At 43.1% G+C, this 19745-nt stretch overlaps 1 protein-coding gene across 1 annotated transcript in view; it reads right to left on the reverse strand.

Moving 5' to 3' along the window:
• The window catches only part of garnl3 (GTPase activating Rap/RanGAP domain like 3), a 69486-nt gene extending 51892 nt beyond the window's left edge, over positions 1 to 17594 (reverse strand). The window contains exon 1 of the mRNA XM_080510144.1: positions 17350 to 17594. Coding sequence (XP_080366270.1) covers positions 17350 to 17447 — 98 coding nt within the window. The 5' untranslated portion in view covers positions 17448 to 17594. The remainder of the gene's footprint in view (positions 1 to 17349) is intronic.
• Between the last annotated feature and the right edge of the window lie 2151 nt (positions 17595 to 19745).

The following is a 19745-nucleotide window of genomic DNA, read 5'->3' on the forward strand; positions in this document are numbered from 1 at the left end:
GAGACAATCCGGAAAAAGCTTCTCATTCTTGAATTACCGTCATGAACATGACAGGTTTCAGTATCCATGAAGCCACGTCAGGGTGCAGGTTGCAGCCCATTGAGAAAATGTATTGTGTGTTTTTTTTTTTTTTTTAAGTTTTTGCTTTCATCTTAAAACAAAAGAAAAACACTGAGAATGTATTTACTTCTTTACTTGTGTGTCATTCACACTTTGAATCAACAAACAAATGAAGAAATGCAAAGGCTTGATTGATCCCGAGCAGGAACAGTAGATTATCTCATGCATGCATGTGACACTGAAGAATATTTCAGGACATTAGACGTAATTTACTAATATCCTGTAAGTGTGCTAAACCGCAGGTTCATGCAAATACATTTTGCATTGACTTTGCATGCGTTTTGCCTGAAATGAACTAAAAGCGACATCCAGTATGAACTCTAGTATTGAAATTAGGCTATATATAGATATACATATATATATATATTTTTTTTTTTGCCAACATTTTGTTTGGAATAACATAAAAAAAAAACACAAAACCATTTCCAGCAAAGCATGATATTCCATATTGAAGAAAGAAAATGTGCTAAAAAAATTTTTTATTTTTTTAAATGGTGCCATTATCAGATCGGCTCAAACAAAAAGTCAAAAAGTTTTTAATGCTCATTTCCTCCTTTTTCATGCGACTCTTCATTAAAACCACATGGCGTACATGTATATTGATAATCTACTGGCTGGTGTAAAATGGTTCAGGTCACAGTCTAGCGCTGAAATTCTCTAAATGGGATATATTCCAGTACAATTGTGTAAAAGTTCAGTTGAAACCGAAAGTCCCGCCGCTTCAGCCCGTGATGGCGATGCTAGTTAGCTCGTGGCTAATGGGCAGCCACGAACAGCCGCGATATAACGTCTTCAGACCAGATGTCAATAAACACCGCGAGATATTTTCCACCAATTTTTCTTTCTGCTTCGTCTGATTCGCGGGGTTAGCTGTTTGTCGACTACCCAGAATGCTTTGCGCACATCACGTCTTCTCAACCCCACCCACTGGAAAGATGGCTTGTGATATTCAATATTCAACACAATCGCATGTGTAACAACTATGGTGGGGCTCTTTATATAAACACATTATTATAATGCAATAGAAAACACAACAAGCTTCACACAGTGTCTCTCCATTGCAGTTAAACACAGAAAGCAACGCTTAAAACTCATCTGGACGTTATGAGAAGTGGGCAGTGGCGCCCCCTGGAGGTTGCTCCCCCATCTTTCTCCCTCCTTCACTTCCACCAGTTAACGAGAACAACTTCTGAGTTTCCCACTTGGTTTGTTTAAAATGCTCGGCAGCAGGCGTTCCTTCCTGTCTGTTTGGAATTTGGCCAAGTGGAGTAATAAAAAAGATGCTCGATTGCTTTCTAATAGGCAGCCGAGTCTGAAGGTGTAAATGTGAGTAAATTATTAATAAAGTGTCTTTTTCTTTTCTTTTTTTCCCCCAATCCCTCCCGAGTGCAACTGTAACGTCGCTGGAATATTAATGTCAACACGAGACTCCGTCACAACTCGGCAAATGATAAAAGAAAGTGCCAATAATGGATTGTAACCTATGATATAAAGCATTTCTCTCAAAGGAGATGGCGATCTTTGTGTTTCTTTAACCCCCTCAGCGATCTATCATTCCTATGATCTCCCTTGGGTTTTTTTTTTTAACCAATAATCCCGCCCTGAACTGCAGGAGCAGGCGAGGATGAGCTCATCTGTTCATTTGTGCAGCTCTCACCTTTCCAACTCATCAGCTCCTTTTCTCTCACGACTTTTTTTTTCTTCTTTTGCATGTTCCTCTTTTAATAACACAAAAGAAAGTGACCCTGAACGCAACGGTCTGGCACTCAGACGTCTGAGAGGCTGGATTTCATCTTCGTTTCAGACAAGGACCTGTTGTTGTTGTTGTTGTTGTTGGAAAAAAAAAAAAAAAAAAAGATGAAGAGGATACCAAATATTATTTTTGTTTTTTGAGGCCATTGATTCTAGAAGTTCACATTCATGTAGTTATCGTGAGCAGCCTCATGTTTCAACAGCGTTTTTAAGTGAAAACTAAAAACGACTTATGTTTTGGGGGTTTGTTTACATTGAAAACACGTTTAATTACTCTCAAACAACTACTTCTGCTTTAAGACTGATTTAAGGTGCTTGGATGTTTACAGCTGTGTGCGTACGTCAGTGTTTTTGTTTTTGCCTTTTTGCATACAAACAGCACCCACTAGTGGTCTGAGAGGAAAATGAGATTTTGCCATCCAAACCCCAAACTTTTGTAAAATAAATGCAAAAATGATGCAGTTTTGGCCAAACGGGGCCTGTAAGCCGACACGTCTAACAGCCGTGGTTCTCAGAGTTTGGGGCGGGGCTTATAGGTATAAACACTCGATGCCGCACGGCCTATTATAATCCACAAAAACACTTGTAGCTCGCTTGTTAGTCCACGTAGCAACACAAAAAAAAAACCTCATTTTAAAGCTGAGGAAAACCTCTATCACGTGAAAGACTTTTACCCACGGGATAGAGCTTTTCGTCAGCTTTAAAATAAGGCATTTTGTGCGTTGCTACGTGGACGAGCAAGCGAGCTACAAGTGATTTTGTGGATTTTCTCGCCTGGAATCTATATGTTTAGCGCGAGCAGGGGACCTCCCCAAGATGGCGGCGCTGTAGGCGCGTCACAGGCGGCGCCGTGAGGCATCGAGTGTTTTATATCTATGGCGGGGCCCACCTGGTGTCTGCCAGACCATGTTAGGCCCCGCCCACTGGAGCTCAAATAAATCTCTTATTTATTTTTTTTCACCTCCCTGTCGTTCTTAAAAAGTTTCCGCACGTCACCGCGAAAGTTACGACTCAAAAACGATGTAGTGCATACGCCAGGCCTATAGGCGGCGCTGCAACTCTGCCACAGAATTACACCACAAACGGGGCAGAAGACAGAGAGCATGCAAAAAACCGGAAAACATGTTGGGTTTGTTGTATTGAAAAATCCAACATACTATTTTATTAAGCCGTGAAACGAACAAAAACGTCAAGGAGGTGAAACTCAGCCGGAGATATGCGAGATACCTTAAAAAAAAAAAAAAAAAAAAGTTCTTTTAAATGTGTGAAGCAGCTGTAAATAATGATCACACAGGGAAAATGTGAAAAAAGAGAAGTTATTTTAGACCCGTGCAGGGTGAGACCTGATTTTCCGTGTAGAAAAACAGGTTTGGATGCACTCTGGAGGACAATGAGCGTCGGAACATGGATGCTATAAATCTCATCAAATCATGGGAATGACTTCAGAAATGGATTTTTAGTGAGATAATTCCTCTTTTTTCAAGCCGAGCTGCTGTTGAGGCATCAAAGCGGGAGGGGGGGGGGGGGGGGGGGGGGGGGACGACGAAGATGACATCTGGTACTAAAAAACCGCTGCAATTATGAACAATAGCCTCTTGATTTGTTTACATCCGACCGAGAGGGGCTTCAATTAGCTTTGCATGAACACGAAAATGCAGTTTCACACAGAACAAGGGATGATTTCTAACAGGTGGGAACAATTACAGCGGCGAGGAATGGTTTCGTGTGCGTTACAATTGGACGCGATGAAGGAAAAAGAAGGAAGAGTGTACTTTAAAGCTGTATATTTATCAGTCATGGGACAAGATTTGGTAACTTGATCTAAATTTACAATAATACAGTAATAACAGAGAATCCAAGCTCATTCTTCCGAAACTTATGTACAAAATATGTGTGGAAGTCCTTTTACGGGTACTTTTTTAAAGCATAAACAAGCTGGAACATTTACAGAAATCTGCTGAGAAATCTCTTTAATTACGAAGCATTGTTAAACTGTAAACGATGGAAATTGTGTGTTCTTAGCCAGGTTTGTGCTTTTCAACAGATTTGATTGTATAGCGGTATTACACACTGATTTTAGTACTGTGGTTAAAACAACATTTAAGGCTTTTCACCTAGTTTTAATACCAGTTTTATGTCAGTATGTCGCCTTGTTTTTTGTCTTTTTTTCCAATTTTACAACTTTTTCAGATACTTGTGTCATTAAAAAAAAGTTTTACTCATGTCAAAGGTACTGAAATGTGCTCAGGAACAAAAGTAATATATATATATATTTTTTTTTTTTTACTTTATTGACGGGCTGTATTTTTTCTCAGACATAATGAACTATTTGATGGCAGTGTGTGTGTATGTGCATTTATTATACATACCGTACATGCAATAGGACTCTTGTTCTTGCAATATTCTAATTATTGTCAGTATACATACACCAGCTCTATATCTTATTGACAAGGTGAGTTTGTAGAAATAAAAATGCATGCCAAATGCTGCAAAATGCAGATTTCTTGAGGAGACATTGCATATATTGCAACAAAATATACTTTTTCAAAACATCAGAAAAAAATTATGCCAGGGGGACCATTCTTAGTTGTCTCTGTGTTTCTTGCTTTTTTTGAACACACACACACGAATACAACACGCGAAATATGAGCTTAGGTAAATCTGATACCTTCACAATAGTCCAGCCACAGCCTATGTCACACACACACACACACACACACACACACACACACACACACACACACACACACACACACACACACACACACACACACACACACACACACACACACACACACACACACACACACACACACACACACACACACACACACACACACAAAAGAGTGCAGGAATGCTCAGCTCAAGCTACACAGCACTCAGCTGCTCATCAATTTTTAATCAGTAGAAACCCCCCTCTGTGACAGGAAAACACCTAAAGTCTCTCTCTCTCTCTCTCTCTCTCTCTCTCCCTCCCTCCCTCTCCCTCCCTTTAAAAATAGCTCGTGTTGAAATGCAGCTTTAATCTGCAACAGCCTGAAGCCGGAGGAAAAATGAAGCCCATTGAAAAGAGAGCAGAGAAAATAAAGGCATCGTTTTCCTGGTGTCACGATCGGGTTTCAACCGACCGAGCAGAGATACCTGAACACCCCCCCCCGCCCTCTTTCCCCACCCCTAATTAGAGCCCCGGGGCTGGTTACTCACACATACGTGCACATGCACAAGCACAAAGGCATATTCATGCATGTTACATAAACACAAGTTGACCTCACACCGTCCCTCAGTCACACTATGTCATGCACTGGCCCCTGTGGCCTTTGGCTTTTCTGTTCTTTTTTTTTTTTTTTTGTACGGGGACTGATGAAAACACTCTCTTTACAGGAGGAGTGAGACCAGAGAGAAGCTCGGCTCGTAGAGATCAGCTCATGCGCCCAGAAAGAGCAATCATTCAATGAAATGACTGCACAGGCAAGGAGCAAGTGTAACGTGAGCAACAGTTCGCTCCAGGTGACGTAATCCATCGAATCCTTTTAAAACGAGACAGAAGCAACAGAGACGCAGGGATGTGAGCCCTCGGCCAACAGCTGCAATACATTTAACGGATAATAATATTCCTGGTGAGGTTTTCGCTTTTATTCATTGGTGTCAAGCATATGGCTCGGAAGTTTAAGACTTCCTCCTCATTGATAATGATATGAGTTTGATGAATTATCATTATTATTATTATTATTGTTAACTCTTAAACGAATGATTATTTCACAATTGCCGTTTCTATGCGGTGACATCATTTCTGCCGTTTCCGTAGAAACGGACATCTTTTGCAAAACTTTGCAGCGTAAATGTGAAACTTGTCTGAGATGATTCACTGGTTTCATCACAGATTGACGATTCCCATTTAGACGACTTATAATAAGTGAATTATTTGTAACATTTCAGTGACTTTTTATTTATTTTGTCTATCTGGGGGGGAAAAAACACCGTCGTCTAACTGGGAATCGTCTATCTTGGGAAAAAACACTGTCGTCTAACTGGGAATCATCTATCTTGGGAAAAAACACCGTCGTCTAACTGGGAATTGTCTATCTGGGAAAAAACACTGTCGTCTAACTGGGAATCGTCTATCTGGGAAAAAACATTATCGTCAAACTGGGAATCGTCTATTTGGGTAAAAAACACTGTCGTCGAAATGGGAATCGTCTATCTGGGATGACACTGGGCCTAATTTTGTCAAGAAGTAGTGAAACAAAAAAAAAGGATTCCTGATTAGAAAGACCCTAAAAGTAAATTTTACATATTTGTATTTGTTCATATTTGTCAAATCTCTCATCGAGAGGCCGAAAAGAAGAAAGCAGTATAACAGAATAATAAAATGGCCACCAATTGGCCAAATATTTGAAACATTTACCATATTCAATTGTCTTATTTGCCCCTATACACAAAAGTGTGTCAATTTTTAAAAAGTGCGCCATTTCAAAGCTTGCATGGAAACATAAATGACCAGTTTAGTCACTCTTAATATATTTGTGTGCGTTTATATTGTGAATAACAAAATATCATGCAGACCTAGTTTGAGGTTAATTGGCAACGTTCCCTGTGCGCATGAACGTGTGTGTGTTTGTGTGTGTGTGTGTGTTTCTGTGTGTGTGTTTGCCCCGTGATGCACTGGTGACCTATGCATGGCGCACCCGCCTTCACCCACAGTCAGCTGGGATCAGATCAAACATCCTGTGACTCCCGAGTCGGATAAAACGCTGCAGAACAGGCGTGTCCGAAGTCCAACCATGTGGCCGGAATGGCCCTCGGTCCTGAAAACCTTAAATATCACTGCCAAAAAAAAAAAAAAAACAACCCCCAAAACAAAACAATAAATGCATTTTGCAGTTCTTATTTTTAAACTCAAGTTTGCGGCACGGTTCTAAAAGCATACGTTGCATGTTTAAATAAATAAATAAATCATATCGAATGCTTTATCGGGAGGAGGAGGAGGCAGAATTTAGTGGCCCGGAACTCTTCACACCATCAAAAAGGATGGATGGATGTAAATGGGTCATCTGTAATCATGTTGTGTCGCGTCGGCTGCATCGGTTGTATTGATTCTTTTCACTGTGGCCCGTGTAAATCTATGTAAATGTTACCTAACAACATGTCGGTGTTGTTTGCTGAACCTACGTGTCAATAAAAATCTTGTCCGCTTCCGACGGACGGACAAGTGGACAGACGGGAGACTTTAAGCTGCGATGTTGTGATAATTCAGTCGCAAACTTTAGGTGGCGGCACAGCAACAATTTTGGCGGGGGAAAAAAAAAAAATCGAATCGCCAAATTTACCTCTTTGGTGTCAGACGTTTCTATAAAAAAAAAAAACAGATCCTGCCATAATTTTTCCCCCCACAGTTGACGAGCTTTGTTCTGTGGCTCGATTGACGGCTTCGGCATCAGTCGACTATAAATAAATAACCTCCGCCCGTCGGTTTTGTCGACTCTAATGCATGTGTGTGAGACCGGGCAGCGGTGGACTCTCCCAGGCTCTCCGTTCCCCCAGACGGACGCAGCTTCAAAAGGTCGGGACGCAAACGTAGGTGTGAGCATTGACGTGGTTTTTTTATTTTTTTTTTTGCGGGGGCGAGAGCGTCCACGCCGGCGAAGGATGTGGACAAATCTGCAAGGTTGAAGCACATGAGGGTAGCAGCGATCTCCGCTCGATAACTCTCTCTCTCTCTTCAGTCTCGGAGATTCAGACGACACGCCTTTCCCACGCACCAGATAAACAAGGCCGCTCTGAAAACACACCGGCGACGCACCGATACCGGGATCGGGTATCGGCCCGATACCAGGCATGAGCGCTCAAACTCATAAAATGGTCACCGATACCACGACGCCGATACCACTTTACGCCACTACGTAGATTTACGGCACCCGGTGGACAGGGAGGGGCTTTTATGGGCCGTCTTTTTTTTCGAAAACCGACCGTCCAAATCACGGTTGGATGCTCGCGGCCAAATACCGCCTGTGTTCAGTTTGTTCCACCCTCTTATTTATTCTACCACTATTCAATAATGTGTATAGATGATTGCCATTCAGTTTTGAATCCATACTCACAGAAAAATGGAAAATGCCACGGCGACGTTCATTATTTAAATATTAATTGAAAATGGAGGTGGTGGAATTAAATTTCAGGCAAAACTGGAGCTTTTTTTTCCAGTTCCAGTTCACATTTTATGTTAAATGAGAATTTTTTTTGTTTTTTTGCCTGAAATAAATAAAAAAAAATATAGATATGTTTTCTTACAGTAAATGGGGGGGAATAAAAAAAGTGGTGTCGGTGCAAAACGAAGTGCGCTATTATGAAAATGAGCGAATCTGGTTCGCGTCATGCAAAAAGTGGAAAACGCAACCGCGTGCGGAGACGCGACATGCAAATCGAACCGACGTCACGGCTGAGCCTTTCGAGTCTGAGAACCAGGAAGCAGGAAGAAGTCGCTTCATTTGATTATGGAAACACCCAGAGGACGGTGGACTTTGCAATGACACTTTTGTCATTTTACCAGGCAGGTTTTTCCAACGCTTGCACGCTCACACGCCAGTTAGTGACTTTTAGCAAAAAAAAACAACAACACTTAAGCCGTGTAATATTATTGCGTGGACCTTTATTTGTTAGTTTTTTGGATCCCTGTTGCACTACGCCGTCAAAATCCCAGATCTTCTCGCGTGATTTTAATGCAGACAACCAGATGAGCGACACGTATAAAACTGTCGGTGAATGTAATGTATTGGCAATTGTTGACCCGTTTGTCCAATTTATACCTAATATTAGTAGTTATTACATACATGTATGTACAGAAAAAAAGTTCAACAAGCCTTAAAAACATAACGACATTCATCAGATTAGAAATAGAAAAACAACCGGGATGCAGGTCTTCTATAGCGCCGAGGTAAAACGGAAGCTTTTCTCACTCTCGATGAGAAACGAGAGAGATTTTCAGGAAGCATTCGGGCTGTACTGCTTGTCTAATGTCACGTACATGCTTTTACACACACACACACACACACACACGCGATTTGGATTCAGACCGTCGGCCTCTTTGTTTCTAGAGCATCCAAATGCCGGCGGGTCGCCGAGCGGCCTCGGCAAAATGTCACTATGTCAGGTTGCAGCGATTGATGGCGGCGGTCTCATTAAATGTGATCAAGGTGAATTAACCTTTTGTCCGACCGGCCCTGGACGCCACTCTGCCCTCCGCCCTGCGCCTACAAGCTATTGTACAGGGTTTTATTTTTTTTTTTAATGCTAACATTGTGTTTTAGACCCCTTTAGTCGGAGCCGTACAATTTAACATCGTCACAGATCACAACACATCCAGATGGTTTCCTCCTCGTGGGAACGCAAGAGCAGACGAACAGGCATTTTTATATTCTGTAGTGTTTTCAACACGGCAGGAAACTTCATATCACAATGTACTCACTCACTCAGTTATCTTAAATCTACACAGCTCTACAGCTCAGTGTGTGATCACAGCTCCTCGCCATCACGCCATTGTTTTTTTTTTTTTTTACAGGAGCGGTCTGCCCTCTTGTGGTTTTTCACATTCATCACAGCTGAAGCAGACAAAAGAAAGAGGACAATGCTGTGAAGTGGTGCGTGATTTTCACGTCAATGCATCACTACTACATATATGAACTTAAAAATAAACAAGACGGCTCGTGTAGAGGATTTCAGCATTCAGAGCATCGCTGATTGGTAATAGAAAGTCCAAAGTGGTATTACAAGCAGGGGCGGCTGCCGCCTGTTGCAGACGGGTGACATGAGGCTCGCAGACTCGTGCTGTTGTTGCCAAATTGTGAGGCCACCATCTGCAGCCTCGTCACAAACGAAGATTCATCAGGCCGGGCTATGTTTGTCCACTGAGTGTGATGAGCCCTGTGTGCACTGCAAGTCCCAGATTTCCATCTTCTGCCTGAACCCAACATGCTGTCCTGCTGTTCTGGTCCCATCCGCCACATGGCCGGTGAACTTTTCTTTTTTCTTTTCTTTCTAGGCAGTAAAGTCAAAAGTTGTGCATGAGAATCAGAAGCTGTTGACACATCCAGAAATACTAAAATCGTCCCTTCTGCTATCAGTTTAAAAAAAAAAATCTTTATAGCTCCTCGGTGTGGTCTTGGTTAAATGTTGACCTTGACCTGAGGGGACCCTGGTCCGAATCCAGGCTCGGGCATTAATGGCATCCAGCATGAATGACTTGCTGGGCGGAAACCCCAGTATAAAAGGGAGCAGCCGAGTAGAGCCTTAATATTGCAAGTAGACTAATAAACTGCCATTAATGTTCATGTAAAATCATCTGTGGGTCACGTTTCTTAAACTTAGCATTTATTAGCGACAGGCCAGTGCTTTTGACTGACAGTTCAGCTCAATAAAATTTTTTTATTAAATTAAATTAAAATGCACATCTTCCGGAACAGAAAAGCACATACGTAAAAACTGCACCAACCGATCAATCATAAGATCACAAACTAATTGCAATAAGACGGAAGAAAGACATCAGCGACAGAGTGTCAAATACATAAACATGTCATACATCCATGATATAGACATGATGCATCCAGGAATAACTTTTCTCTTGCGACGCGAGATCTGACCAGTGACAAAAAACAACTTTCTTTGATGAGTAGCGTTGGTGTCAGTACGGCTGCAGGAGAGGTCAGTCAGGTTCATGAGGATAACGTCTGGATGTTTTCCTTGCTTGCGACTATTTCATTTAAGTTCAGACTGTGCAGAGTTTGCATGTTCCATCTCCTCATGTGTGGGCTTTCACACGTTGAGCGTGCGTAACCGTCTTTTTTCCTTTGATGGACTGATGTCCAGGATGCAATCCTCCAGACGTCTCGTTTCTATATGCGACATCTTCTATATGCTCTGTGAGTTTCACTTTGGAAAAATAGATTGTGGTCGTTTGTCCTTCGGTTGACACCGTTCCTTCATCGCCGGTGACTCACGGTTGGCGGTTCCCACTCAAAACTGTCAAACTAACTTCCTTCCATTGTTGGTATGTTGTTTATTACCATTACTGGTGTGTATTACCATTACTTGTTATTTAATTTATTACAGTTTGATTTATTTTATGCTGTTGCATAGCTGATGGCCAAATCTGTTTTGAGTCCATAGTTTACGGAACGATGAAAGACGTAACAGTAAAGCTCATTGTGAGGGAAAATCAATTGAAACTTGTCTCGTGACCTCATGAGAACGGTGTATTGTTGATTCTCCGCCATGCATGAATATCTCGTCCTGGTGTGAACGCTCCAAACCGAGGTCTTGGCAGTCTTCCCGTCAAACCGCTGAATAAAAACGGTCAGATTCAAGCCCCTCCATTTCCTCCTCCCGTCTGTCCCCGATCTCTCTTCTCGGCATCGCCCTCCACAGCGAGTGCAAAAGTTTGTCGAAGTTTAAAAAGAAAAAAAAACAAAAAAAACAACAGCCTCCCCAGAGTATACGAGTTTTCTGCATGCGGCTTGCGGCTAAACTGGAGGTGGACGCATCTCAGCCAGATGCCCGGCTCATTCCAGCCAACTATAATGGGAATTTTTTCTTTTTCTTTTTTTTTTCCCCTCCAGCCTCAGAGCTTTCCTGGATCGACGCACGGCGCATTTTAATGTGTACGTACGCGTCTCAAAGCCCTAAATGGAAGCAGATGTTTCATTCCGGGAGTAAAAGTTTACATAGGATTGTAATCAAGAGTGGGATTTTCCTTTCTTCCTCCATTTTTTTTTTTTTTTCCCCTTTTCTGTGTTTTTCTTCTGGTAATTTGAGTCCGTCTTTCGGTCTGAATGAGCTCCGGTCTGCTGCAGCGTGCGCGCATGGCCGTACCGTGCCCGGATCCGTGCCGAGTTATGCGGCCACATATGGGAGTGATTACAGTCCAGTGTTTATCAGACCTCACTGAGGGACTGACTGTACGGCTGAGCGGCGGCCCGACCAGCCTGGTGCACGCCGGGTCCCACCTATACCCTTGTATGGAAATGAGATAAAGTGGTACAATAACGTGAGATCATCGCTGCTGCAGCCCATTGATCAACTGGACTATTTTTTTTTTTTTAAAGTGGAGGTGTGGGAACAGATCTTCAAGCTGTACGAAGCCAAGTGAACTTGAAAATGACACACGAACACACAAAAAAAAGCAGAAGTGCAGGCTGCCTCTCATCTCCACTTACGTCAGCTCGCTGGAAATAACATCAGCCACTACGAGTGTAACAAAACCTACATGTCTGGCCCAAGATCTTTGCTGCCAGGTTGCATTGTGGGAAACACAGGTTTACTGTAAACACCGTCACAGCTTTCTGCTTGTAGCTCGTCAAAGGTTCACGTTCTCTCATAATCTTAGCCATGGGATTGTACATTTGGAAATCTAATTTAATTAACTTCCTGAAATTGGCCTGGGGTGTGACTGTGAGTACCATATTTCCCGTCATAAAGCAGAAAAAAAAACCCCGTTTAAGTTGCACACAACTTTTGGTTTAAACTCTGCTGCGTAGCATTTTCTTTGGGTAATATTTAACTTATGCTGTCAGTCAAAAACAGTGAAGTCCCAGGTGGTTCATACCACCAGTATATTTCAGTATACAAGTCACTTCTTTATACAAGTTGCACGAAGAGAAAGTGGTACTTATAGTCCAGAAAATACGGTAACGAGGAAGCAGGGAGGTTACTCAGGCAATCAAAGCTTTAGTTATTATTTTCTGCTGCATTTCTTTTATTTTTTATCATTTCTATTGCACATTCTTCTTTTTCAAGAAATTTTCAGTCACTCAAAAACTAATATTGGGAGTCTTGTTTATATTGTGGCACTGTCGCAATCTTCTATTGCCATGCAGTGACATCTAGTGGTATTCTGATGTATAATTTGATTTTTAATACAAGTTGGGTGCTTGCACTCTGTGACACGGTTTAAAACGGTATAAAAGATGGAGGGATTGATGGAACGACAAGTCAAGCAAAAAAAAACCCAGAGCAGTAGTCTGGGTAATATGGTATCAGTGACTGTCTTTGTATATCATCACTGCAGTGGACTACCAACTGGGACACGGTGACCATATTTTAATAAAAAAAAAATGAAATACTTGTCTGCACAAAAAGTGTCCCACACTCCTCTCCTCTCATGCAAACGCACAATAAAAACGTGCATGTGAAAGCGTTCACAGTCGGCGAAGCAGAGGAGCGCCCGGAGTCAGCAGAAATGTCAGTGGTTCCCGGCGATCCAGCTCCCCGCCGGGTGATTTATGACAGACCGTAACACGGAGGGAGACCCCGGCGGCGCGGCCCATCGCCGCCTCTCTGGGCTCCGTCTGTCCGAGAGCACTGCAATATGCTCCCGTCCACAAACAGCTTCGTCATATATTAAGAAAAACAACAACAAAAAAAATGCATGACGCAACGTCTGGCATTCAAAACACGTGTTCTTCGAGCTTCGAGGCCGACTGTAAAGGATTCACCGGTTTAAAGACACACGGCACTCTGTTGGTTTTTGCACGTGCAAGGCGGCACATCAGCCGCATCTGGATCCGGTCCCGTGCCAATCTGATAAGCGGCAAGCCGCAGCAAAAAAATGGGCCCCTGGCAGCTGCTGCAGCCGCAAAACTTTGGCCAGGTTGATTAAGACGCCGACGGCGCCGCCAACTCCAGTAACCTCTCAAGTTAGAAGTTCAGGCAGAAAGTGGAGGAGCAGCCGTGGCTCTATTTATCTCGAAGCGATTGCCGGTGAGCTCCTCGCCGCCCTGTTGTTGAGAAATAGGTGGGAGGGTGATTGATGAAGGGCCTTGGAGCCTTCCCTCCGGGTCCAATAAGGAACTCAAACACATCCCTGCCGGCGCACGCGCCTGCCCTCAAATGAACTACAAATATTCCACGCCATGAGGTTAGTTTTCTACCACATCTGAAATGTTTCCACTGGATTCCTAGAGAGCGCTCTGCAAACTCTTTTGACTTTTATGGGGGGGGGGGGGGGGGGGGGTCACACACACACACACACACACACACATCCTCCTCATGTTTGTTATGCTGGACTCCAACTTTTTCTCGACTCCTCAAAGCGACACCATGAATGTGTCGCCGTCAAGAGCCTCTGAGACAGACCAGATCCGGATCCACAGAGACGCACAATTGTCATGAAAAATAATGGGAGCTGACTGTAAATAGGTTAGGATGTGTTTGTTCCTGGAGGAAATCCAGACCCCCCCCCCCTCCAGCTCTGTGTATGCTTGGCTTCTGCCCTGACATAATGAGCTCATAATGTTTTTTTTAAATAGACTACAGATCAGAGTCGTGCTCTTATAACACTAAAACTCAACTTTTAGTAGGACATTTTTCTCTCTGGCGTCTAATTACCCGCAGAGCAAAAGGCAGTAGAACGGGAGAGTTTGGAGGTTTGGACTAATGGTGACTAATGTTCCTTCAGAACTAGGGGACTGCCGAGGTCTGACAACTTCGCTTGTTTCATTGTCTAACTTGTAGGTTTTCTATCCTCCACCAATTCGGACTGCACACATACATGAAGAATTCATTCAACGCTCTGCATGCATGAACAGAACAGTTCCTCTGAACTCATTTGCACAGCCACAATTAAGAAGGTCATTGCATTGACTTCCACCAGCCCATAACTATCAATAAATGACATTTCACTCTACAACCTGCAGCTCTGGGGCAACGTGAGGCTCTTCAACCCCTCTGTAGTGGCTCCACGAAGATTTCACAAAATTAATGAATGAATTACATTTATTACAGTTACAGTGCAAAAGCTGAATTTATATGCATTCAGTTCATAGAGATTTCAAGTTCACACACACCGTTTTTGTTTTTGTTCTGTAGCCAAAATGGGTCAAGGCAGAAGCCAAGGCTTATTTTTTCCTATCCCTTTAAAAAAAGAAAAAGAAAAGCCAGAACGTTACCCAGGACACCAGCAATACAAGATTAAAAAAACAAAAAAAAAACTGAAAAATAAACTAAACACAACAGAAGTAATGTAGAAGAGAGAAATTAAATTAAATTAAATTAAATTAAATTAAAATTAAATAAAATTTAATTTAATAAAATTAAATATTGAAAAAATTAATGAATTGATAATAAATGATTAAAATAGCTCAAATAAGTTTCTGGCATACTAAAGATGGTGTTGCAGCTTCATCCGGAGTGGGATCGCGTAACATTAGGATACCAAACTATAACTCTGAGACCACAGGACGAACACAAAGAGACACACTTTTGTCGATTTCAGCCACCAGTCCAACCAACAAGCAGGATTTACACAATGGCAAGAATCCTGACAAAAAAAAACCGCCACCATCAAATCCTCCAAAAAAAACAACATTTTCCTCCAAAAAAAACGGGATTTAGTCCAGATTAGGACTACTTGTCTCAACAAAGTCAGTGTTTCCACCATAAAAGGTGTGAATGATGCAGTTGCACCGAAGCTGAACATATATATATTCCCACCTGCTTCCCCTTGACCAATTCGGGCACAGCGGAAGGACATGAGCCAATAATCAGTGTGATCAAGTGATTTGTTTGTACCGAAGCAGGTCAAGATTAGTACAGATAATGACGACTTTAGTATATCAACTTTAATTCAAAATGTGTTTGCTGCCTCTCAGTGAAAAGGGTCCAGTTTTGGACGACTCCCATGCTCTTTATCGCAACTGTGGACAAGAAATGTTTGGGAGAATTGAGAAAACCGCTAATAAAAATGAGCACGACAACCAAAACAATCGCCAACCCACACAAGAGCCACTGCAAGTGGAGACCGTCTGCAGGCCGGAGGAGACAAAGGGGCCAGATCAATGCAGATAGAGCAGCAGTGGAACATATGGAAACATTACAGTGTATAAAGAAGAGAGTGTGTGCAATGGTGCTCATGAAAGCATGTTTCTGACATGAAGTGGGTGTTCTGGTGGAGCTGTCACAGAGTGTCGGGTCTGGGCGGTCACGCATCCCTGCAGCACCATGAATTAACACAAGACTTCCCAGCTGCAGCCTTTTTTTTTCTTTTTTTTTTTACATCGAGAGCTTTTCAATCCTCCACAGATTGCCTGAAAGGAGCAGGAAACTGGAGGGGAGGTGGGCAGAGGGGATAATCTGCAGATAGTGAAAAGTAAAAGATTCTGTTTATTTAACTCGTTTTTCGAGGAACATCTGATGATTCCACGGTCTCAAATGAGGGAAAGGTTGTATGATACAAACATCTCTGACCCAGTTTAAGTCACTACAAGATACACAACCGGCGCTGCTTTTAGTCTCCAGAGCTCAGGGTTTTTTTTTTTCATTAAAAAGGTACCATTAATAAGCTCGTGGGACATTTCACAATGCAGGTCATTCACAATGAGAAATACCAGTGAACAAAGTTTTCTTTTTTTTTTCCCTTTAATAAAAGCTGCAGACTCTCTCCAGTGAAGACAAACTGCTGGCAGACACACCCACTCTCACAAACACAAGCATTTAGATGCTCCTCGGTCATTTTATTCTGGGTTTTTCATCGTCAAAATCTGACTTTCCAGGCCCCGACTGTGACGTCTGGCTCTCAGTCCACACGGGACAAGTGATATCCCCCAAATTCTCGATGCCAGCAGTTCTAACCAAAGAGGAACTAACTGGGACGCCAGTGAAAGTGCCAACGCTTTGAAAGAACCCGTGTCTCGACCACACGGACTGTGATGGATGACCTCAGGTCATCCTGTTGGAGATGATCACAGGTGTCACGTCACAGGAAGGTCGAGTCCTGCAGCTGAAGTCACGGCAGCTGCACATCATGTGGCCCCGTTTGTCATCAGGACTCCCCGTAGTCGATCTCAGGGGTCCAGCTGCGTCTCCCCACGATAATACAGCATGCACCCAGTGACCCCCCCCCCCCCCCCAAAACCACGGGTTGGTGGGAGGAGGACCATTGGACGGATCGGGGAGACCGTTGGTTTGCCGCTTCGCCCAATCAGCAACAGATTCTGGCTATAAAAATATAAAATAAAAAAAAATGACAGCTTTCCTGCCACCAGGCGAGCTCGGTCAATAATGCAGAGTCAGGTGCAGACAAAACGTAGCCGTGCGTAACGCATATCCCCGCGCGCACTGATCGGGACGATCACATGGAACGAACCAACAGCACCAGAGTGGATTGTCCTTTTTTTTTTTTTTTTTTTCCTTTTCTATCCATTGATGCCCGAAAGCAAGGAAAGCTTATATACAATTTGGACATGTAGTATGTTTTGGCAGAGGGGGGGAGGAGAGAAGAGACCCTCTGCGCTCCATCTAAACGCGCGCGCGCACAGATGCTGTGGCCACAAGGTGAAAAACATATTAGGAACTGAAATTGCTCCCTCCGGGGTAAAAAAAAGAAAAAAGTACCACCTCCTGGAAAGGAGAGTGCAGTTCCTCTCTGTTGTAGTCTGGCCATTTTGATCCCCCCCACCCCTTGTCCCAGACACAGAAAACGCGAGCACCTACCTGGTAATCTCGAAGCTGCAACCTTTCCGAAGGAGCAGGGCTCTCTTCCGCATGATGCCTTTGTCTCTGCCGAGGTACACATTTTTATCTGAATTCATGGGTGCTGGACGAGCAGGTAAAACCCAGGGAGGCTTCGATTCGTTCCTTTTCTTTTAGATGTAGAGAGAGAAAAGTCTCCAAAAAATAAAAAAATAAAAATAAAAAAAATCAAGCAAGGAGGGGAAGTGGCGCAAAAGACAGGCTGTCCGGAAAAAAAAAAAAAAATAGAAAGAAAAATCCTGTGACGGTCGCAGGGAGGAAAGTGAGCCTGCGGAGTTTCTCACACAAAAGACGGCGTTTGGAGGCTGTCAGAGGGACATGGTGTCCGGGGCTGGCGGTGCTCCCGCACTGGCCGGGTGGAGGTGGAGGTGGAGGTGGAGGTGGAGGAGGAGGAGGAGGCGCTGCCGCCGCGGAGAGTCGCTCCAGAGAGCCGCTGAACTTGAACCGGAGGAGCCGCTCGCTGCACGCGCTCCTTCAGCTGCAGCCCGCAACGAGAGGCTGCACGAGAGAGAGGGAGAGAGAGAGAGAGAGAGAGAGAGAGAGATGAGTAACTTTGCGCATGCAGGGGGAGGAGGAGGAGGAATATCTTTAAATGGTTCATTCAGAGAATAAAGACTTCATTGAAGGCACGTGAAAGAAGGACGTTAGATAAAAGAAAAATCAATTCAGGGTTCTAGTGAAACTTATGTAATACACAGTGCCCCCACCCCCAACCCCCCCTGCCCATTTTAAATTTGTCCCCTCCCATTAAAGTCCCGTTCACATGACAACGCGGTTTCATGTAACTGCATTGTTTTTGACCGATCATCCATGACACCATGTTTTTTTGACATTTTCTTTTGCAATGCTTCCAATGTGGTGGATTTGCCCCACTTCTCCACATGATGACCGCTGCCACCAAAGAAGCTCATCAAATAATCAGAAGTCCCTCCTTTCTCCTTATCTATCGACTTTCACTTAAGCTCCCCAGATGACGTCACGGGGTTAAGGAAAGGCGTGAGAAGGCAATCACGTTGGACCGCACTTTCAGTTGGTGACGTCATAATAATACGACGGTGGGGGGTAGAAAGAACTACAAGTTCCCAAAAATGGACTACAAAAAGCGCATTCGCGTTTGAGATGATTTAAAGTTGTTCAACGTAGATTATTGCTTTGGTAATTTTCACTTTCCGCCATCGTGATTTTTCCGTAAACGCTCTGATGCCCTTTAAATGTTGTCACCGCAAGGAATTGTGGGAGCGGCATGAGCTCGCCTCCTTTGCGAAAGGATGTATCCTCAAGGAGGCCCCAAAGAAAGCGACGAGCCTCCATTTCTTTGCTTATTGAGAATTCGGACAGTTTCCGTGTCGTATTGTCCGTTTTATTGAGTATTTCTGTTACAGTGCCACCTATAAGCCCGACATATGTACTACATTGTTTTGACTCATTTTGATGGTGCCGTGTGGACGGGATAGTTTTTAAGAACGACAGGGAGGAAAAAATATTATTTCAGCTCGTGACGCCTCAATCTCATCCGAGCTCGACCGTTAACGACGCCGCCTGTTTTCAGCTGCATTAATTGGAGTTGTGTTATTTGCATCACACGTCTTTTGCTAAAACGTTTGTACTCAAAGCGCTCGGGTGGCATCGGCCGAATTAACATGTTCTGGAGAAGTGACAAAATACAACCTGAGGCATTAGCCGGTAAATCAGTAGTCCTGTTTAATGGCTTTTGCTTTGGGAGTCGGCAAAATGGAAGCAGAAGCGAAAAACGTGCCTTAAATGAGCAAACATCAACCACGAAACAAACCAGAGTCCGTCAGCAAGTACTATGGATAAACGAATAAACATTTTAAAGTTAGAGTGTTTTGACACTTTTTTTTCTCTTAATATGTTTTCAATATTTGTCTGAATTTTTAATAAAATCCTAAAATGTACATGCCCCATATACAATATAAACAGGCGTATAGGAGCCCGATATGTGCTGGGCTGCAGAAACATAACGCAAAGTGAAAGCTTCTGACCAACACCCATCAACAAATACTATTTATGGACTATTGATCTGCCGTTTGCAATTATATCGTTTGAGACTATAAAAAAAAGAAATCCTGCATTCAAACAAATTTTATCAGAGGAACCATAAGTTGAGTAGCCAGACTGGCTGGATAATTTTTTTTTTTCACCCCCCGTTTAATTTGTTTTGTTTTCAACACTTGGCCTCGGGACAAAACCATTCATGAATATTTTCTTGTCGCAACGTCTTAATTTATTGGAAATATTCAAGAGGAAGTAGTGAATAGTTGTCATTAAATGGAAAAAAACAAAACAATAAGCTTTTGTGTATTCTCACTCATGGAGGAGGATAGATACACCAGAGG

The sequence above is a fragment of the Blennius ocellaris genome (assembly GCF_963422515.1).
Source record: "Blennius ocellaris genome assembly, chromosome: 15".
In the NCBI taxonomy this organism is placed as follows: domain Eukaryota; kingdom Metazoa; phylum Chordata; class Actinopteri; order Blenniiformes; family Blenniidae; genus Blennius; species Blennius ocellaris.